Genomic DNA, 21,991 nt, shown 5'->3' with positions numbered 1-21,991 from the left:
GAATGGTCCACATCTTTAGAATCTTTAATTCATAGTTTTACATAAAAATCAAGCAGTATCACCCAAGTTTAATAATTTATTTGTAAATCAACCACCATCCACTGTGTTTAGTCAGAACAAACTAATAAATATGTCAAGCATCAAAATAAAGGAGCGTAATGTTATATACCATTATCAAAACCATATTGGCTACTTACAGAAACTTGGAACATTTTAAAAAGCAATGGCTACTATAAATTGGATTTAATAACCAGTTCGTCAGAGCCATATGTTTAAATCAAAAGTGAGTTTGATTTATCCATCAACTAATTATGAAACTTGCTTGGTTACTGTTCACCAATAAAACAGTTTGGAGAGTGCTTCTTAAAAAGTTAAGTATTTGTGGCTTGATGGCAAGGAATTTCTATCTACAAACAGGAGCAAAGTTGGACAATGAAGTTGTCAGAAATAGGAAGTTGCTTGTATTTTCTCCACTTGAGGGGTTTGGTGCTTAAGTACAATTTAATTGTAATCTCACTGGCAAAAATACTGTAACAAGTTATTGAATAATGTCATCACCAGTGAAATATGTTTCTTTGGGTCACCAAGTGCAGTTAAGCATTTACATATAATGTGTAACAATGCCTTTGCTCCTTCCTCCCTCCCTTCTATATGCAGTTGAATACCTTCACTGATAACGTATGCATTAGATTTGTACCACATAAAAGGTACTCTCTTCCTCCATTAAGAATTCATATAAAATGGGGGGGTTGGGGGTAAGGAAGAGAAAGGAAGTACCACTCAAAACTGAAGATCCTACACTTGAATTCAGGGTCATCTTGTGTTTGCATCACCAACAACTAAGTCGCTCTAAACCATCATAACTGCTTTCTCTAAATTCTTTATGGAGGAATACCTTTAAGTGGTGCAAATGTAATGCATGCATTATCAGTGAAGGGATTCAACCACACATGGAAGGGAGGGAGGGGCAAAGGCAAATCAGCAGTGCTATCTATCCCTGGAGTATCTTCTTTACTGCAAAAATAATATCCTTAACTTGAGGCATGCAGTTATCTTCCAAGATCTTTGCGTAAGGCATAGGAACATCTGCACCAGTGACACGCATAACAGGAGCATCCAGGTAGTTGAATGCTGGGCCTGAAAGAAATGTTACATTAAATTTTCTAACAAGAATAGACAAGATTAAGCACTTTGTGCCTTATATTTCAAGATAATGTGAATTCTTATTCACCTCCAAACCAAGTTTAATAAACTACCATTTACACTAAATTTAAATCCACTTGACCTAAAATGAACTAGAAAACTAAAGAATTTAACTTTAAAACATTTTTATGGACTTTACCTTCCATAATTCTGGCACAAATTTCAGCTCCCACTCCAAATTGGGGCCAGCCACCTTCAACAGTCACCAGATTATTGGTTTTCATCACACTCGTTTCAATAGTTTCAACATCCATGGGTCTGATGGTACGTAAATTAATGACCTGGAGACATTACAAATTCCAAGATTGGAGTTTAAAATAAAAGCTAATGAAATATATCAGTCTCTGACACTCATATAACCCTTAACATATGTTAAAATGAAATACCAGCAAAAACAATAAAAGCACAAATTCCAAAGGTGAATCAAGGGAGAAAGTTGGAAGAGAAAATGAGAGAGCAACAGTGCAACACCAGCGATAACATAACTCATCATGGTTTAGTACAAGAGTCAATTAATCTTTTCCACAATAATCTGATATCCAGTTTTAGTACCCACAATAGAACTGGTCCCTATTTTTGTGGACACTGAAGCTCTATTGGATTGCGATTACTTTTTCTACTTTAGTTTTTTAGATTTGCCCCTTTTTTTGTTGTACATTTCAAATTGAGTGCTCAGCCAATCTGCAACCAGCGTGACCTCATCTCGCCCGCTTCACAGAATCTCGAGGCCAAGACTCACTGGGAAGACATCACGGCCCCATCTCCTCACTGAGCCTTCACCAACCCAGCCCAGCTCAGCCCAGCTCAGCCCAGCCCATGGCTCGCTGAACAGTCCTGTCCATTCCGAGTCTCAGCGTGCGCACATTGGCTGCCGCAATTGACCCGAGCTGTTTCCCCAAGATGTTCCCGACCCTGTCCCCTTCCCTGCGCTCCCTCCGCCTGCCCCAACTCCTATCCCTCCTCGACTCCCCATGGCCTCCCTCTGCTCCTCCCTTCACATTCTCCGTCGTGCCCACCATGGTAGACGCCGTCGGCTAACCTACAGCACCCACCCTGACTGCCCCTTCCCCCACTCTCGCCGTAAGGCCCACCAGCCCTCAATCATGGGAGCCAACCTTTCCTCCCTTACTCACATCCCCATCCAACCTGTCTGTCCACCCCCTCGCACCCCTCATCCCCCCCACGCTCCCACCACTAACTGTCACCTCCGCATCGGTCTGCAGAACGTCCGCTCACTAACCAACAAGTCCCTCACAATCCATGACCTTACCGTTGAAGAAAATATCGACGCCCTCACCGAAACCCGGGTCACCCCAGGCAACACCTTCCTGCTAGTTGAGGCCACACCTCCAGTTTACACCTTTCACCAAACCCCATGGCCTAATCACCGTGGTGGTGGTGTGGCTCTCATCTTCCGGTCTCCACTCGGCCTTTCCCCTTACTCCTCTGGAACATTCCCCTCCTTTGAACACCTTACCCTCTACCATCCCTCCAGGCTTTCCTTCAAAATCCTCCTTGTTTAGCATCCCCCCAAGCCTTCCCCCACCTTCCCCTCGGACATCTCCACCCTCCTATCTTCCCTCTCCCTCTGCTCTGAACACCTCCTAATCTTAGACAACATCAACATCCACTTCAACCCCTCCTGCTCTACCTCTGCCGACTTCTCCTCCCTCCCCTCTTCCCTTAACCTCTCCCTCCTCATCCACTCCCCCACCCACAACATTGGCCACCTCCTTGACCTGGTGATCACCCGGGGCCTCACCGTCTCAGACATCACCATCATCGATAAAGCCATCTCGGACCACCACTTCATCTCCCTCAACACCTCTGTACCCCTTCCCCTTTCTCAACCTCCACCATCACATACCGTCCGTGGAAAAAAATTTCCTCCCTCTCCCTCTCCACTGCCCTGGAGTCATCCGAACTCCTACACCTCTGGCCCTCCCTGACTGGTCTCCCCTCCTCACTCTCCTTTCTCCACAAATCCCTCTCCTCCATTCTGAACTCCCTTGTCTCCCTCACTTCCCGAACTGCCTCATACTCCCGTAAATCCCCCTGGTACACCAGCCATCTGTTCCCTCAAGGCACAAGTGCGAGCTGCCAAACGCGCCTGGACCAAATCCAAACTAACGGTCCATCGGCAGATTTGGCTTCACCACACCAAGACCTACCACTGCGCACTTGCCTCTGTCAAATCCTCCTTCTACTCCAAGGTTATCTTGGAGGCAAAGGACAACCCCAGGCTTCCCTTTTCCACCACAAATCGTCTCCTCCATCCACCTTCCCATGCCTCGCCCATCCTCTCCTCAAACTCTAACTGTGAGGAGACGCTGGACTTCCTCGAATCTAAAATCGAGGGGATACGTTCAGCCACCTCAGCCCCGTCCACCGCCACCCCCACATCACCTCTCCCTCATGACTCACCCCCCCGCCCATCCCCTCCTATACACCTTCGACCCTATCTCTCCCTCCTCTCTCACCGTGACTGTTCACAAACTCAAACCCACCACTTGCTCCCTCGATCCCATCCCCACCTCACTCCTCATCTCCCAGCTCCACCTTCTGGCCCCTTTCCTGTCCGACATCATCAACCTCTCCTTGTCCACCCCCCTAAAAACAGCCGTCATGACCCCCATCCTGAAAAAACCTTCCCTGGACCCATCCCTTCTCTCCAGCTACCGCCCCATCTCTAACCTCCCATTCCTCTCCAAGGTCCTGGAATGCGTTTGTGGCGTCCTAGCTCCGCTTCTTTCTCTCTCGCCATTTCCTCTTTGAACCCCTCCAATCCTGCTTCTGCACTGCCCACAGCACGGAAACAGCCCTGGTCAAAGTCACCAATGACATTCTGAACATCTATAATCAGGGCTCCCTCTGCCTCCTTGTCCTCCTCGACCTCGCTGCCGCCTTTGACACTGTCGACCACTCCATCCTCATACACCGCCTCTCCGCTTTACTCAATCTTCACGGACCTGCCCTTACCTGGTTCGATTCCTATCTCTCTCACCATCTCCACTTTGTTGCCTCTAACGGTTTCTCCTCCAGCCCCACAGTGTCACGTCTGGCTCCCCCAGGGCTCTGCCCTTGGCCCTCTCCTCTTAATAGCTATATGCTCCCCCTTGGTGACATCATCCGCAGACATGGGGTCAACTTCCATATGTATGCGGATGACACCCAACTCTAGCTTTCTGCCTCCACCCTCAACTCCAGGACCACTGCTGACCTGACAGACTGCCTGTCGGACACCAAGTCCTGGATGAGGGCAAATTTCCTTCAGTTGAATGTGAACAAGACTGAGGCCCTCCTGATTGGCTCGCGCCAGCGCCTCAGCACCTCAGGCAGCATCAACCTCCATGGTTGCTCACTACAACTCACCAGCCAGTCAGGAACCAGGTTTCTTGCTCGACTCTCAACTGTCTTTTCACCCCCACATTCAAGCCATGACCCGCTCTGCCTTCCCTCATCTCCGTAACATCGCCCGACTCCGCCAATACCTCACCCCTCAGGCCACTGAAACTCTTGTTCATGCCTTCATCACCTCCAGGCTCGACTATGCAAACTCCCTGCTTGTCGGCCTTCTCAACTCCTCCCTCCACAGGCTGCAGATAATCCAGAACTCTGCAGCCCGTGTCCTCTCCTGCACCCAACTCCATGACCTCATCTCCCCCATTCTCACCCGACTCCATTGGCTCCCTATCCTTCAGAAGATCGAGTTAAAGATCCTGGTCCTCACCTACAAAGCCCTCCATGGCCTTGCCCCACCCGACCTCTGTGAACTCCTAACTCCCTATCAACCCGCCCGCTCCCTCCGCTCAGCCGGCTCCAGCCTGCTCCACGTCCCCGACCTACCCATCCCACCATTGGCGAGAGAGCCTTCAGCCACTCTGCCCCCAACCTCTGGAATTCCATCCCCCAGTCACTCCGCCTCGACCCCTCCTTAGTCTCCTTCAAGTCCCGCTTCAAAATCCTCCTCTTCGACCATGCCATCAGCCACCCCCCTTCCCCTCCCCTCCCTTCTACTCCCCTGACCCCAGCTCGGGTCTGAAATGCTGTACACTGTCCAGCACCTTGGGACTTCCTCCCGACGTGAAAAGCGCTATACAAATGTAATCTTGTTGTTGTTGCTTTCCCCAGTCACCTACCTCACATTCAATTCCTTCCTTTGCAAGGACAGTAGCCGCCTCTACACAGTGACCCACTGCTTTGGAATGTGCAACCAAAGTGATATTAGTACCTACAAAAGAAAAAATAACTGATTTTCAGAACCACACAAATACTAAATTATATCTAGTTTTATATTTTGATTTCAAAATTAGTTTTCACTGAAATTAATTGATAATGTAGAAATCAAACCTGCAGTCAGAAGAGTAATTTATGAATACTGTATTTGTAACAATACAAAAATAGTCCATTTCAAATTGTAATAATTTATCATGATAAGACTGCTACCTGTTCTTTCTATTTTTGCTTTTCCTATGGGGATCACAAAGTCCTTTGACTGAACTTCCTCAGAGACTTCAAAGGCCACACCATACATCAGTTCATTTTCCAGAAAGACAACTGCATAAAAATAAGTGGTTAGGTTAACGATAACAACTTGCATTTATATAGTGCCCCTCAAGCAGCGTAGTGTCTCAGAGCGCTTTACAGTGATGGAATGGAGCATGACATTGAGTCGGGGGCGTGGGGGGGAGGTGACCGTAGGCACGATCGAAGAGGAAGATCTTCAGGTGCAACCTGAAGAGGGAGGCATGAAGAGAGGAAGAGTGTTTTGGGGTATAGTGGCTGAAAGCGTGGCTACCAATGGTGGAACGGAGGGCACGAGGGGCAAGCAGGAGGCCGGAGGCAGCAGGTAGTGAGTTGGGCCGTTCGATCATAAGGAGTCAGTGGATCCCGGCTAGAACTGGCGTAATGGGGGTACAAAGTTTAGTACAGGTGAGCATGTGGGTGACAGAATTTTCGATTAGCTAGATTTTGTAAGTAGTGGAGCTGGGGAGACTGGTGAGCAGGGCATTTGAATAGTTAAGGTGGGAGGTGATGGACGCTTGCAGGATGACACTTGAACATCAGCTCAGAGTTCTGTAACAAGCCTGGGACAGGAAATAAACTTCAAATGTATCCTATTAAAAGTGTGCGTTTTTACAAAGTATTTTTACTGCAAAAATAATATCCTTAACTTATTTCAGCATTCACACTTAATCCTTATTGAGACAATAGTACTGTACGCAACACAATCCGAGTTAAAAATGTTCAGTGCATCAGGTGAAAAAACATTCCAACCACTGCTTTAAAAAACGCTCACCAGGGTTGTCATCTCGAATAGCAGCTTTTAACAAGCCTTTAGCATCTTCGGCACTCCAAGGGCTAACCACCTTCAATCCAGGGCAGTGGCTGTACCAGGAGGCAAAGCACTGTGAATGTTGAGCAGCCACTCCTGCAGAAGCACCGTTTGGACCTCTGAAGACAATAGGAACAGGTACTCTGCCTGCGGACATGTAATATGTTTTAGCTGCAGAATTTATAACTTGGTCAATGGCTTGCAAAGAGAAATTGAAGGTCATAAATTCACAGATGGGCCTCAGGCCAGCCTGAAAAGTTAAAAAAGAGGTAATTTTATAACATTTACAATAAACAAAGTTACCAGAATTAGAATTCACTAAATATTTGATACTTTATGAACTTTTCAGCATTCTGAAACAATCACACATGAAGGGCACTATATAAAAGCAAGCTGTGGCTGTCTTGATTGAAAATTCACTCCACTGCTTTTCATTTTTGATCTTTACCTACTTATGTTCAAATATTCAATCATTTACCAAATTTTAATATGATCAAAATAGTAATTTCATAGATACATAGATAGAAAATAATAAAACACAACAAGTACAGCTTTACTGAAAAATAACTCTATTTTAAACAGAATATTCACTATCTTGTGTATATTACTTTCATGCACTTCATGTTTAAAAGCACATTATGAAAAAATTACATACCATAGCAGCACCCACTGCAATTCCTGCAAAACCCATCTGGAACAGACAATTTATTGATGGGTGTTAGAATGTGAAATTGTTTCAAAAATGCAAATTAACTAAACATCCATTGCAAAGTAGAAACATACCTCTGAAATAGGAGTGTCTATTATTCGCTTGTCTCCCCATTTCTTCCACAAACCACGACTCACCTGCAGTAACATAACTATGAGTGTTTTCAACCATGTTAATACCTTCAATATGACATGCATCCAAATTATAATCACCAACATCCTTTATATCTCACCTTATATGCACCATCATATTGTGCCACCTCCTCTCCCAGAAGAAACACTTTTTCATCTCGTTCAAGCTCTTCATCCAGGGCCTGGTTGAGAGCATCTCGAACAGCTAGCTACAAAAATACGCGAAACAGTCAAAGCAAGTTACACATTCAGAATCTGAAAATTGTGTTTTTGTAGATAATCTGATCTCAAGCACTTTCAGACACAGCAATAAGTAGGGCTGAGGTCTTAGTGATCGAGCGGCGGCCATTACTTGTTTCAGGTGGAGCCGCCATTTCACAATCTCCCACCTCAACCCCCGTGTGACGTCACTTCCCCCTCCAGGTTTGAATCCCTGGAACCAGGTGTAGCATAGTCTATTATTGGTATCTCCTTCCCCTCCAATGAGTGCCCTGCCCTGTCCCTCCTCTGCGGCGCCTCTAGCCCCGCAGTCTCCGTGCCTGTGGGCTGACCACACCCCACTAACCACCTGCCTCAAGTCTCAGCATGCGCATCTTGGTTGCCGCCCCCAACTCGAGCTGCTTTCCCCCCAAAATGCTCCCCACCCTGCAACTCTCCCGTTCTATCCTCCTCTCTCTCGCTCTCTCTCTCTCTGTCCTCCTCGCCTCCCATTTGACCATCCCACAGCCTCCCTCTGCTCCAGCTTGGGAATCCTCCATCAAGCTCACTGTGGCACTCGCCATTGGCTGTCCAGCAGCAGCCACACTGACTGCCCCATTCCCACTATCACCGCAAACCCCGCCAGACCCACACCCCGGAGGCTAACCTCACATTCCCACCTTCTCTGCCAATCCTCTTACCACCCACCTCCCATCTCACACATTCCTCTGCCGATTGCCCCCTCCGCATCGGTCTACAAAATGTCTGCTCCCTTTCTAACAAGGCTCACGCCATCAACGACATCATCGTTGATAAAAACATCAATATCCTGGCCCTCACTGAAACCTGGATCACCCCAGGCAACACCTTCCCCCTGACTGAGGCCACACCTCATCATGCTCCACGTCCTAACCTCCTTGGCTCTGGTGTGGCCCTCATCTCCAGGTCCTCATTTGCTCTATCCCACTACTCCTCCAGCTCATCTCCCTCTTTCGAGCACCTCACCCTCTACCATCCCTTCAATCTTTTCCTGAAAATTATTGTCCCCCCAAACTCTCCCCGAACTTCATCTCTGACAAACTGTTTACCGAGCAGTAAGAAGGAACCCGGTCGTTAGTCGATTGGTGGATTGCTTTTCCGGGGGTAATAACGCCTTAAAAAAAAGTAATAATAATTTGGTCACTTCAATCCATGACTGTTTGTGGGACATTGCTGTGCACAATTGGCTGCCACGTTTCGCCCACAAAATATACATTAAATTCACTTTACTATATATTCTGTGAAGCGCTTTGAGACGTCTCGAAGACATGATAAAGCTCTATATCAAATGCAAGGATTATTATTATATTATTATCTCTGCCCTTCGAGCTTCCTTCTACCTCTGTTCTGAATGCTCCTTACCCTGGGCGACTTCAAACTGTACTTCACTCCCTCTTGCTCTATGTTCACTAACTCCTCTCCTCTCACAACCTTTCCCTCCACATCCACTCTGCCACTCACGTTCATGGCCACCCTGGTGATTATGTGTCTCAAACCTCATAATCACCGATAAAGCCATTCCAGATCACCATTTTATCTCCCTTAACTCCTCAATCCCTGCCCCCACCGCTTCCCAACAACAAAATTACCCAAGACGTCCCAAGGCGCTGGACAGAGTTACGGACGCGAGCTGCGGGTAGGGGTGGGGAAGGGTGAAGGGCAGGGGGGGAAAGTAGGGAGATCAAAAACACGGTCGAAGAGGAGGGTCTTAAGGTGGATCCTGAAGATGACGAGGGAGGGACTCCAGGATGGAGTTCCAGGATGGCGGGTGCAACCCACTTCCATCTCTTACTGCCGGTGGAAAAGAATCTCCTCGCACTCCCTCTCCGTTGCCCTGGAGTCATCTGACCTCCTCCCTCTCCCACAACAACTTACCCTTATCGGTCACTCTCCTCCACAACTCCCTCTCCACCATTGATGCCCTTGTTCCCTCACCTCCTGAACTATCTCCTACTCACGCAACTCACCCTGGTACACGAGCCACCTCTGGTCACTCAAGAGTCAGGTGTGCAGCTGAACTAAAATCTGATTTAATGGTCCACTGGCAGATCTGGCCGGACCATATAAAAACTTACCGCTCTGCCCTTGCCTCTGTTAAATTGTCCTTCTATTCCAAGATAATCTTGGAGACCAAGTACAACCTCAGGCTCCTTTTCTCCACTACCAACCGGCTCCTCCATCCACCCTCTCACGCCTCACCCGTCCTCTCCTCTAACTCCCAACTACGAGATGCTGAATTTCCTCGAGACCAAAGTCAAGGGGATCTGTTTAGCCACCTCCGCCCTCCCAACCGCCGCCTCCTCCCCATCTCTCCCTTAAACACTGGCCCCAACCCATCTCTCTCTCTCCATATCTTCAAACCTGTCTCACCACCACTATAACCCGCATGAAGTCCACCACCTGCTCCTTTGACCCCATCCCTAACCTCTCCTTACCTCCCAGCTCCACCTCCTCGCACCTTTACTCTCATACCTCGTCAACCTCTCCCTGTCAACTGACAGTGTTCCCACCCCCCTAACAACAGCTGTCATGCAGATGATACCCAACTCTATCTCTCTACCTCCACCCTCGACTCCAGGACTACTGAGGTCCTGACAGACTGCCTATCAGACATCAAGTCCTGGGTGAGAGCCACCTTTCTACAGTTGAACATCAGCAAGACCGAGTCTCTCTCGATTGGCTTTCCCCCACCTCCGCAACATTGCTGGACTCCGCCACTGCCTCACCCCTTAGTACACTCCTCATACATGCCTTCATTACATATAGGCTTGAGTATGCCAATTCCGCAACACCACACAGCTCTGCCACTGCCTCACCTCTCAGGCAACCGAAACCCTCATCCATGCATTCATCACATCTAGGTTTGACTACGCCAACTCCCTGCTTGTCGGCCTTCCCAACTCTTCCCTCCACAAGCTGCAGATCATCCAGAACTCTGCAGCTCGTGTCCTCTCCCGCACCAGGCTCTGTGACCCCCATCACACCCACCCTCGCCCAGCTCCATTGACTCCCCATCCCCCAGAGGATAGAGTTCAAAATCCTCATCCTCACATTCAAGGCCCTCCATGGCCTTGCCCTCTCCTATCTCTCCGACCTGCTAACCCCCTTATCAACCTGTCTGCTCTCTCCGCTCAACAGGCTCTGGCCTCCTCCATGACCCCTGCCTAGCCCGCACCACCATCGAGGATCGGGCCTTCAGCCTCTCTGCCCCCACGCTCTGGAACTCCATCTCACATTTCCTTCACTTCACTTCTTCCCTTGCCTCCTTTAAGGCACGCCTCAAGACCCTCCTCTTCAGTCGTGCCCCAACAACAACAACAAGATTCCATTTACAGAGCGCCTTTCACATCGGGAGGACGTCCCAAGGCGCTGTACAGTTGGGTCAGGACCCGAGCAAGGGGGAAATGGTCAGGGTGAGGGGAGGGAAGGAGCGAGGAGGGGGTAGAAAGTCGAGAGGGGAGCTGAAGGCACGGTCAAAGAGAAAGGTCTTGAGACCGGCCTTGAAGGAGGAAAGGGAGGAAGCGGCGAAGGCACTGGGGGATAGAGTTCCAGAGCCTGGGGCTGAGAGGCTGAAGGCCCGGCCACCGATGGTAGGGCGGTTGGGGCGGGGGATGTGGAGCAGACCGGAGCCAGAGGAACGGAGGGTACGGGCAGGTAGGTAGGGGGATAGTAGGTCGGAGAGGTAGGAGGGAGCAAGGCCGTGAATGGCCTTGTAGGTGAGGATGAGGATCTTGAATTCGATCCTCTGGGGGATGGGGAGCCAGTGGAGGCGAGCGAGGGTGGGAGTGATGTGGTCCCGAAGCCTGGTGCGGGACAGTACACGAGCTGCAGAGTTCTGAATGACCTGCAGCTTGTGGAGGGAGGTGCCGGGAAGGCCGGCGAGGAGAGAGTTCCCATAGTCCAGCCTTGAGGTGATAAAGGCGTGGACCAGAGTTTCAGCAGCGTGAGGGGTGAGGTAGTGCCGTAGTCTGGCGACATTCCGGAGGTGATGGAAGGCGGTGCCAGTTGTGGCGCGGATATGAGGGAGAAAGGACAGCTCAGGGTCGAACAGAACCCGAGGTTCCTGACTGGCTTTGAGAGGTGGAGAGTGCAGCCTTGGATGCTGATGCTGTCAGCGCCTGAGGTGCGGAGGCGCTGACGTGAGCCAATCAGGAGGGCCTCAGTTTTGCGCACGTTGAGCTGAAGAAAGTTGTCTCTCGTCCAGGACTCGATGTCGGACAGGCAGCTGTCAGGACATCGGTGGTCGTGGAGTTGAGGGTAGAGGAGGAAAGGTAGAGTTGGGTGTCATCCGCATACATGTGGAAGTTAACCCCATGTCTGCGGATGATGTCACTAAGGGGGAGCATATAGAGGGTGAAGAGGAGGGGACCGAGGACAGAGCCCTGAGGGACACCGCACGAGACAGTGCGGGGGCTGAAGGAAAAACCATTCGTAGAAACAAAGTGGGAGAGGTACGACCTAAACCACTCAAGGACAGGGCCTTGAAGGTTGAGGTGGGAGGACAAGTGGTGGAGGAGGATAGCGTGGTCGACCGTATCGAATGCTGCCGATAGGTCGAGGAGGACGAGGAGGCAGAGGGAGCCCTGGTCACAGATGGTCAGGATGTCATTGGTGACCTTGACCAGGGCAGTTTCTGTGCTATGGGCAGCACGGAAACCCGACTGAAGGGGTTCGAATAATGAATGGGTGGAGAGGAAAGAGCGCAGCTGGGAGGCGACAACTCGTTCCAGGACCTTGGACAGGAAGGAGGTTGGAGATGGGCCGGTAGCTTGATAGCTGCGACGCATCAAGGGAGGGTTTTTCAAGGTGGAAGTGATGGTGCCAGTTTTTAAGGGAATGGGAACAGAGCCGGAGGAGAGCGACAGGTTGACGATGTCTGTGATATGTGGGGCAAGGAGGTGGAGCTGGGAGATAAGGAGTGGAGTGGGGATGGGGTCAAGGGAGCAGGTGGTGGGTTTCAGGGATAGGATGAGTTTGGTGACAGAGGGTGGGGAAACGGGTACGAAAGTGTGTAGGGGAGGATGGGTAGGAGTCGGAGTGTGGGAGGGAGGGGGTGAGTGGGTGGATGTTGGAGGGGAAGTGACCGCGGAGCGAATTCCCTTGATTTTGGATTCAAGGAAATCCAGCATCTCCTCGCAGTGAAGGTTGGAGGAGATGACCTGTGCGGGGTGGCGGGAGGGGACGGAGGAGACGGGATGTGGTGGAGAACAGTAGCCTGGGGTTGTTCTTCGCCTCCAGGATTATCCTGGAGTAGAAGGACGACTTGGCCGAGGCTAGAGTGGAGCGGTAGATTTTGAGGAGGTCCAGCCAGATTTGTCGGTGGACCGTTAGGCCAGATTTGACGCAGGTGCGTTCAGCGGCCCGCACCTGGCTCTTCAGTGAGCGGAGGTGGGTGGTGAACCAGGGGGAGGAGCGAGAGTAGGAGACAGTACGGGAGGTGATGGGGGCAAGAGTATCGAGTGTGGAGGAGAGGGTGTTGTGGAGGAGGGTGAGAGGAGAAGAGGGGTCAGTGAGGGTTGAAGGCCAGAGGGAGAGGAGTTCAGAGGACTCCAAGGCAGTGCACCCCCCACTCGGGTCCTAATGCCTAATTGTTCAGCACCTTGGACGTCCTCCCGACGTAAAAGGCGCTTTACAAAGTAATTTTTGTATTGTACTGTGTCCTCTCGACATGAAAAGTGCTGTATAAATGTAAATTGTATTGTACTGTATAGATCACAATCCATTTTTAAAAGAAATACTCTTAATATTCTAAAAAGGGACAATTAGGATCCTTAGGTTGATTATTTTGATTAATTATTTTGTTCCATTGCGTGATTTCAGGATGAACTTAATCCCTGTAGTATTGTCTCTGCAAATCTCAGGCAATTTCCAGTAGTCAGGTACAACTTAGGCCAACGCAGGTGACCACACACGATAAGAAGCGAGGAGAGAGAGGGAGGCAGGAGAGAGAGGGAGGGAGGAGAGAGAGGGAGTGAGGGAGGGAGGAGAGAGAGGGAGGCAGGGAGGGAGGGGAGAGAGGGAGGGAGGAGAGAGAGGGAGTGAGGGAGGGAGGGAGGAGAGAGAGGGAGGCAGGGAGTGAGGGAGGGAGGAGAGAGAGGGAGGCAGGGAGAGAGGGAGGGAGGAGAGAGAGGGAGTGAGGGAGGAGAGAGAGGGAGTGAGGAGAGAGAGGGAGTGAGGAGAGAGAGGGAGGGAGGGAGAGAGGGAGGGAGTGAGGAGAGAGAGGGAGGCGGGAGGAGGGAGGGAGGAGAGAGAGGGAGTGAGGGAGGAGAGAGAGGGAGGGAGGAGAGAGAGGGAGGCAGGGAGGGAGGGAGGAGAGAGAGGGAGGGAGGAGAGAGAGGGAGTGAGGGAGGAGAGAGAGGGAGGGAGGAGAGAGAGGGAGGAGGGAGGGAGGAGAGGGAGGGAGGGAGGGAGGGAGAGAGGTGTGGTGACCCCCGCTGTACCTGCACTGCCGCCGGCCGCGTCTGATGAAACTCCCGCCGCAGCAGTAGGCCCAGGATACCCTGAGGAAGCAAAGCAGAGCGGGATGTTAGTGTCCGGCCGGGAGCTGCTGAGCAGCCACTTTCATTGACTAACTGACTGATCCCCGACCGACATCTTCAGACCCTCAATGACAGGTGACAGGTGACGGGCCCTACACTACCGCCTCACCTTTCCGGCGCCGCTCCCGCTCCTCAGCGCCGCCATTTTCTCAATGCCCTTCACCGAGACTCGCGCTGAGCCGTCGCTTCATCAGCCAACCAGCGGCGGCGACACATGGAGCGCGGTCCCACCCCCGTTCCCGCCCAATGGGAGAGCGCGGTGCAGCGGCCGCCAAATCCCGCCCAGAGAGCGGGGACAAGAACCACCACAAGAAGAAGATTACATTTGTAAAGCGCCTTTCACGTCGGGAGGACGTCCCAAGGCGCTGGACAGACAGAGTTACTGACCCGATGTGGGGGTCGGGGGGGGGGGGGGGGAGCAGGGAGATTGAAAGCACAGTCGAAGAGGAGGGTCTTGAGGTGGGTCTTGAAGATGGTGAGGGAGGGACTGCAGGAGGGAGTTCCAGAGGGTGGGGGCAGAGTGGCGGAAGGCCCACCCGCCAATAGTGGGGTGAAAAGGCGGGGGACATAAACCAGTCTGGAGCCGCTGAGCGGAGTGAGCGAACAGGGTGGTAGGGGGTTAGGAGGTCGCAGAAGTAGGAGGGAGCAAGACCATGGAGGGCTTTGAAGATATAATAATATGATAATAATAATCCTTGCATTTGATATAGCGCTTTTCACATATTCTCGACGTCTCAAAGCGCTTCACAGAATAGACTGTAAAGTGAATTGACAGTATATTTGTGGGCAAAACGCGGCAGCCAATTGTGCACAGCAATGTCCCACAAACAGTCTTGGATTGAAAATGACCAATTTATTATTGTTTTTGGAGGGATTATTAGGCGTGTGGAGTAAGGAAACTTGCCCAAGGTTTTGCCCTGCCTGGAATTGTTTGCAAGGCGAGTGCTCTAACCACTGAGCTACAGGTCTCCACAAGATGAGGATCAGGATCTTGAATGGTATCCTATGTGTGATGGGAAGCCAGTGGAGTTGGGCAAGGATGGGGGTGATAGGGTCGCAGAGCCTGGTGCGGGAGAGGACACGGGCTGCTGAGTTCTGGATGATCTGCAGCCTGTGGAGGGAGGAGTTGGGGAGGCCGACAAGCAATGAGTTTGCCTCAATGTAATGAAAGCATGTATGAGACAAGGGCAGAGACAGGATTATAACATTTGTCAAACACAGCTTGCCTTTTATAAATCTCTGCTAACTCTTTAAGTAATGCTGCACTATCAAATTAATTTGAGGTTTGATTTCTTGCGGGTGTTCCTTTATTAGATGGACTTGTCTAGAAATACTGTAACTTGCATACTGATACCCAGCACAAGTTATTCAATATACGTTGTGCTGGGTACGTTCCAAAGGGAGAGGGAAAAGAGGCTGAAGGCTGACTGACCAACAGACAGTGAGTGTAGGTGTAAGAAGCAGACTAGAGTTGCCAAAGCGGAGGAGTAGTTGAGTGAATAGGGTTGCAGGAGACTGCAGAAATTGGGTAGTGCAAGACCATGGAAGCATTTGAAGGTGAGAACTAGGACCACCACAGGCAGCTGCTTGATTGCCAGTTGCCAAGCATGTCATTTTGGAGCCAGTACAGCTCCAATGAGACCCTGTTTATCTCCCGCCAAGGAGGAATAGTCGAAAACTATGTGGATGGTAGTTTGCCCACAAAAATATACAGTCAATTCACTGGTCATTTGCTGTCGCAATTGGCTGACTCGTTTTGTCCACAAATATGCAATCAATTCACTTTACAGTATATTCTGTGAAGCACTTTGTGACATCTACAAGATGTGAAAAGCACTATATCAAATGCAAGGTTTTTTTTTATTTACTGGGGTGGGGTGGAGCTGCAGTCCCCAGGTGATGATTGGTTTCTGCAGCACTCTGAGATGTTACCATGCGTGGAAGGCGCTATATAAGTGCAAGTTGTTGTTGCAGATGTCACACACCTAGCTGACCAAAAAAATAGGTGGATGGCAGTTTGCCCACAAAAATATACAGTCAATTCACTTTGCAGTATATTCTGTGAAGCGCTTTGAGACGACTCGAAGACATGATAAGACTCTATATCAAATGCAAGGATTTATTATCTATGGAGGAAAGTGAGTTAACATTTCAGATTGATGACCTTTCTTCAGAACTGGGGAATGTTGGAAGGGAGCAGTTTATAAGGACAAGCAAAGAAGGGGGTGGGGAAAAAAAGGAAAAAATTAGGTGGAGGACAGTAGATGATGAGATCACAGGTGTTGATGGTGCAAGACAAAAGAAGGCAATAGTGGGAGATTGTAGAGAACAAAGATGTGTCTGAGACCCAGACGATGTATGAGTGGTTATTGAATGGGAGGCCAGGCTGAGAAGATGGGAGCTGTGTTTAAGGTCTGAAGTGGTTAACATCAATGTTGAGGTGCATGGTAGGTAGATGAGATGTTGGGAGGTAGATGAGGTGCTGTTCTGCGCTTGTGTGATCCTTCGTTGGAACAGCGTAAGAGGCCATGGTCAGAGTGGGAATGGGAAGGATGCAGGCAACCGGATACTCAGGATTGCACTTGCGGATAGAACGGAGGTGTTTGGCAAAACGATCACCAATCTGCATTTGGTCGCCTTGATGTAGAGGAAACCACATTATGAGCACCGAATACAATATAATAATAATAATCCTTGCATTTGATATCGCGCCTTATCACGTCTTTGAGACATCTCAAAGCACTTCACAGCATATACTGTAAAGTGAATTGACTGTATATGTTATGGGCAGCACCTATAGTGCGTTAGTGGAAGTACATGTAAATCACTGTCTCACTCATTGTTGGGAGGAAGTGAATGGGCAGGTGTTGCGTCTCCTGCAATGGCAATGGAAAGGCACCGAGGAGGAGGGGGGAGAGGGGAAGCAGTGTTAGTGGTGATGGAGTGAACCAGGGAGTCATGAAGGGAGGAATGCCGGGGGGGGGGGGGGGGGGGGCAGATACCGCGCTTTTCTTGCCTTGATCAAAGATGGCGGCGCCGGGTTCCAGCTGTCACAGCGGCTGCGAGGCAGCGCGGAGCGAATCACTGCGCATGCGCAGCGCTTGTCCGGCTGGAGTCGGGGATCGAGTGTCGGCGCGGCCTGAGGCTGTCACTGACGCCGCGGGAGCGGAGCCGCACCGCTCTCCTCTCTCCGGTCAATAAGCGCTCGTCCAAGCACATGGATAATGGAGACCGGGGCCAGAAGGTAAGGTAAACGGAGGTCGGAGCGGGCGGGAGTGTGGCCCGAGCTCGGGAGGCGCTGCAGCAGCTCCCCCCCCCCCCCCCCGTCCCCTGGCGGCCTCTGGGCAGTCTGCGGGGACACGCGCTCCGCCGGCATTGCTCCTCAGCCTCCACACCAGCAGCTCCAGAAACCTGCGGGGAAAATGGAAACCCAATCTAACTGGGGTTTATTTCAGAGGGAGACTGGGGGGGATATAAATGCAACTTGAGTTGTAATCTCCCTCTGAAATAAACTCACGTTAGAATACATTAGAATATACAGCACAGAAACAGCCCATTCGGCCCAACTGGTCTATGCCATTGTTTATACTCCACATCCCCTCCTCCTGCTCTTCCTCAACTAAGCCTTCAAGCATAACCTTCTATTCCTTTCTCCTTCATGTACCTATCTAGTTTCCCGTTAAATACATTTATACTATTTGCCTCAACAACTCCTTGTGGTAACATGTTCCACATTCCCACTACTCTGTGTGAAGAAATTTCTTCTAACTTCCCTATTTGATGTTTTTGTGACTATCTTATATTGATGGCCCTGGTTTGAGTCTCCCACACAAGTGGAAACATCTTCCCTATGTCTACCCTATCAAAACCTTTCATCATTTTAAAGACCTCTATCAGGTCACCTCTTACCCTCCTCTTTTCAAGAGTCCAAGTATGTTCAGCCTTTCCTGATAGGTATGGGATCGGTTCTGGGATCATCCTTACAACACACACACACACTGTATTTTGCTGTTTATTATTCCTAATGTTGTTAATGCAGTTTGAAATCCCAGGAGTTCTCCTTCCCATTCCTCTCGTTTGTTGAACCAGAGGAGATTCAGTCAACGGTAGCTGTTTTCACACCAGGAGAAAAGCAATTTGCTTGCTTGCATATGCTTTCTTATGTCCCATTTTTGTGTGCACAATTAATCCCACCTCACCTCTGTGTGCCAAGTGTGAAGAGCCGATGCCAACTGTTACAGGAACCCTGCACTGATGCGTTCTTGCAACCCAAAGAAAACTAGTTCCATGCCACTGTACTAAGACACCAGTGTTTAATTACAAGCAGTTCGTTGTCGGTCCGTGAGCAAAAATCATACATTTATATATGAAATGTCACTAATCTGGTGCATGATAACGTTTGAATTGAAGCAGAGAAGGTTACGAGGAGACCTAATAGAGGTCTTCAAAATCATGAGGGGATTTGATAGGTTAGAAAGGGAAAAACTGTTTCCTCTGGTGGGTGTGTCGGTGACTCGAGGTCACAGATTTAAAATAGTCTCTAAAAGAAGCAGAGGGGAGGTGAGAAGACATTTTTTCATGCAGCGAGTTGTTCAAATCTGGAACGCATTGCCTGAAAGGGCGGTCGAGGCCGATTCGATAACTACTTTTAAAAATACGGTGGACGGGCATTTGAGGACGGGTTTGCATGGTTATGGGGAAGGGGCTGGGGAGTGGGATAGACATTACACTGCTCTTTTCAAAGAGCCGCACAGACTCGATGGGCCGAATGGCCTCTTTTTGTGCTGTACAATTCTATGATTTTATGAATTTGTGATGTCTCTCGGCGATGAAGTTTCTGTTCTTCGTTAGTATTTCTTTGTTCTCGTCATATAGTGGTGTACAGGGGTACTTTATTGTAAAATGTGCACAATATGGTGCACATCTTACAATAAAGTATGTATTATACTGTATAACTTTTATTCCATTGAATGTGCTGTTATATGCTGAATCACAGCACCAGTTGTATAACCAAAATGAACAAATTTGTTTAATATAATTTGGATAATAAAGGTAAACAAGGTTAGTAATGGGTGCAATAATGCCAAGGATGGAGTAGGTACAGTGGATTAGTGTGAGATAACTATTCATTCATGTTCTAATCTTACTAAATGTTTTCTTATTTCAGATGTCTGATCCAGTCACTCTTAACGTAGGAGGACACATGTATTCAACATCACTTTCAACTCTGACAAGATATCCAGACTCCATGCTGGGAGCAATGTTCCGGGGAGATTTCCCCAGTGCCAGAGACGCCCAAGGAAACTACTTTATCGACAGAGATGGCCCTCTCTTCAGATACATCTTGAATTTTTTAAGGACAGCTGAGCTGATATTGCCACTAGGCTTCAAAGAAATTGATCTTCTTAGAAAAGAGGCTGATTTCTATCAGATAGAACCTCTGATTCAGTGTTTGAACGACCCCAAGCCCCTCTATCCATTAGACACCTTTGAGGAAGTGGTGGAACTTTCCAGTACTCGCAAACTTTCCAAATATTCCAACCCAGTGGCCGTTATCATAACACAACTGACTATTACCACAAAAGTGCACTCATTGTTGGAAGGAATCTCCAACCATTTCACAAAGTGGAACAAACACATGATGGATACCAGGGACTTCCAGGTATCCTTCACATTTGGACCATGTGACTATCACCAGGAGGTGTCCCTTCGTGTTCACCTGATGGAGTATATTGCAAAGCAGGGATTTACTATTAGAATGACAAGGGTGCATCACATGAGTGAGAGAGCAAACGAGAACACTGTAGAACACAATTGGACCTTTTGTAGATTGGCATGGAAAACGGAAGACTGAACTGACCTTCTTTGCAGTGATAAATAATGCAACTGAGATGAACAGCAAAAACATCGCACAATAATTTAGTTGAAGACTCCAGGTAACCATGTACTAACACAAATTCTACAGTTCCATTATAAGTTCTTGTGTAGTACACAAACTTATTTCAATGCATACTGTAACCAAATTATACAGTTAAATCTCGTGAACTTATTGTGTATTAGCTTTCTGGTGTAGCTTAATTTTTTTAAGCATTAAGATTCCTGATAGATTTTAAGTTTTCCTTAAATACATAAATTTATGTATCTTTTGCTGGTTTGTTTTCTCAGTGTACCTTATCAAATAAACACAATATCAAAAATGTTAAGTGTATATATATTTTTGTTTCACATACTCTTCAAGCTGTATTGGAAAAAATATTAATTCAAAGCAAGAATAATCTAATGGCTGGCTGCAGGAAATGTCATACTCAACTGTTTCTTATGATCTCGCAAGCTCTGTGAAGTTTGCCAATGATTCCCTTGCATTAGTGTCATTTAAAGTGCAAAATCCAGTATCAAAGCTTGGAATATGCTGACTGAAAATGAGGCTTCAAATATTTTTCATAGGCTGTGTTTACCTGTAGAAATAAAACCATTAATCAACAACAGCATCTTGCATTTATACAACATCCTTCTTGTAGGGTCACTCTTTATGAAGTTCAACTTCAAATATTCTTGTTTCCAAAATAATGTCAATGATCAGCTGATTAAAATAAGATGATCAGCTAATTAAAACCTCATGTTGCCATTCAACCATTGGCATTTTCAAGTCTCTTCCACTCCTTGCTTTACAAGTCGTTGGCTGTGCCTTCCTTTTTGATTGTGCTTACTGTCACCTCCCCCCAACCCATCCTACCTGTGTAATCCTGCTGGGATGGGGTGAGACCATGGGAATATTTTTTAAAAGGATGAGAATCTTGAATTCAAACTACTGGGGAATTGGTAGCGAGTGGAGTAAGGATGGGCGTTATGGGCTTATGGAGCCTGGTGTGGGAGAATACACAGGTTCCAGATGTTCTGCAGCTTGTAACATCAACAACTTGCATTTATATAGTGCCTTCACATGGGGTAGGGTCCCAGAGCGCTTGACAGTGGCGAAGTCTGATCCCGAGCCAGAGGGAGGGGGGAGGTGACTGTAGGCACAATCAAAAAGGAAGGTTTTTAAGGTGGGATTTGAAAGTGGGGAGGCAGGGGGTAAGGCAGAGGAATTGAGCAAGAAAGTTTTGGAGCCTACGAAGGCACGGCCAACGACTTGTAAAGCAAGGAGTGGAGGAGTCTTGAAACAGTCTTGAAAATGCCAATGGTTGAATGGCAACATGAGCTTTTAATTAGCTGATCATCTTATCTGTGCATTGACATTATTTTGGAAACAAGAATATTTGAAGTTGAATTTCATAAAGAGTGACAAGATATTTTCAAACTTTTCATGTATATCCTGTCTGCACCCTTAGCAATTCTGTATTTTTTTCCACAAATAAATATTCAGAACTGTGAATACAGAATTGTAGGAGATCAGATTGAACACAGTAATATGGTGTGCCATATTGATAACAAAGGTTGGAATGCAGGGAAATAAATAGACAGCAAATGTAATTGTAAATCTGCAACTATAACAAAAAAAATAACTGATCCCAGTTGGCTTCAGTATGATTATTTCAGTCTTACAATTTTAAAAAAAACAGGATGGTAGGGTGGCGGGCAGGGGAAGTTCTGTGCTACTCAAGAGATGTCATTATTTGGAAATGGAATCCATAACCCACGTTTTGTACCCAGGGCACTCCCAAGCTAGAGAGAGCTCCTGCCAGATGTAGAGAAAGGCTGCTGCTGCTCAAACTAACTCCAACTTAAAGAATAACTATCACTGCTGTATCCCGGTGATGCATTTTGGTTTCCCCACTAACCATCATAATCACCTTCTGACTAAGGTTGCTATATTGGTTTTGTTGTGCTGTGCTCACCA

The 21,991-nt window shown here is 48.4% G+C and overlaps 3 protein-coding genes across 6 annotated transcripts in view; 1 reads left to right on the top strand and 2 right to left on the bottom strand.

Annotated features, from left to right (window-relative positions):
- Positions 1-8: 8 nt before the first annotated feature.
- Positions 9-14,349, bottom strand: pdhb (pyruvate dehydrogenase E1 subunit beta). Of its 2 annotated transcripts, XM_042339427.1 has the most exons (10): positions 14,264-14,349; positions 14,056-14,115; positions 7,480-7,587; positions 7,322-7,384; positions 7,194-7,229; positions 6,503-6,788; positions 5,650-5,760; positions 5,343-5,434; positions 1,343-1,484; positions 9-1,137 (listed from the first exon to the last, which is right to left on the bottom strand). In XM_042339427.1, the coding sequence occupies exons 1-10, from the start codon at positions 14,297-14,299 to the stop codon at positions 992-994; spliced, it is 1,080 nt and encodes a 359-aa protein (XP_042195361.1). In that variant the 5' UTR covers positions 14,300-14,349; the 3' UTR covers positions 9-991. The 2 variants fall into 2 exon arrangements, with proteins under 2 accessions (XP_042195361.1, XP_042195362.1); XM_042339428.1 differs by lacking the exons at positions 14,056-14,115; positions 14,264-14,349 and having other exon boundaries at positions 7,322-7,398; positions 7,480-7,531.
- Positions 14,137-20,352, top strand: kctd6a (potassium channel tetramerization domain containing 6a). Of its 3 annotated transcripts, none has more exons than XM_042339429.1 (2): positions 14,137-14,229; positions 19,322-20,352. In XM_042339429.1, exon 2 carries the CDS (start codon positions 19,322-19,324, stop codon positions 20,006-20,008), a length of 687 nt encoding a protein of 228 aa, XP_042195363.1. In that variant the 5' UTR covers positions 14,137-14,229; the 3' UTR covers positions 20,009-20,352. The 3 variants fall into 3 exon arrangements, with proteins under 3 accessions (XP_042195363.1, XP_042195364.1, XP_007893342.1); XM_042339430.1 differs by having other exon boundaries at positions 14,137-14,236; XM_007895151.2 differs by lacking the exon at positions 14,137-14,229 and adding an exon at positions 17,246-17,398.
- Positions 20,350-21,991, bottom strand: part of LOC103179753 (peroxisomal acyl-coenzyme A oxidase 2) — an 18,622-nt gene continuing 16,980 nt past the window's right edge. Inside the window, exon 14 of the mRNA XM_007895150.2 lies at positions 20,350-20,609. Coding sequence (XP_007893341.1) covers positions 20,547-20,609 — 63 coding nt within the window. The 3' untranslated portion in view covers positions 20,350-20,546. The remainder of the gene's footprint in view (positions 20,610-21,991) is intronic.

The sequence above is a fragment of the Callorhinchus milii genome, unplaced genomic scaffold (assembly GCF_018977255.1).
Source record: "Callorhinchus milii isolate IMCB2004 unplaced genomic scaffold, IMCB_Cmil_1.0 Scaffold12, whole genome shotgun sequence".
In the NCBI taxonomy this organism is placed as follows: domain Eukaryota; kingdom Metazoa; phylum Chordata; class Chondrichthyes; order Chimaeriformes; family Callorhinchidae; genus Callorhinchus; species Callorhinchus milii.
Note: the sequence above shows the minus strand (reverse complement) of the source record. Positions and strands in the feature narration are given on the sequence as shown.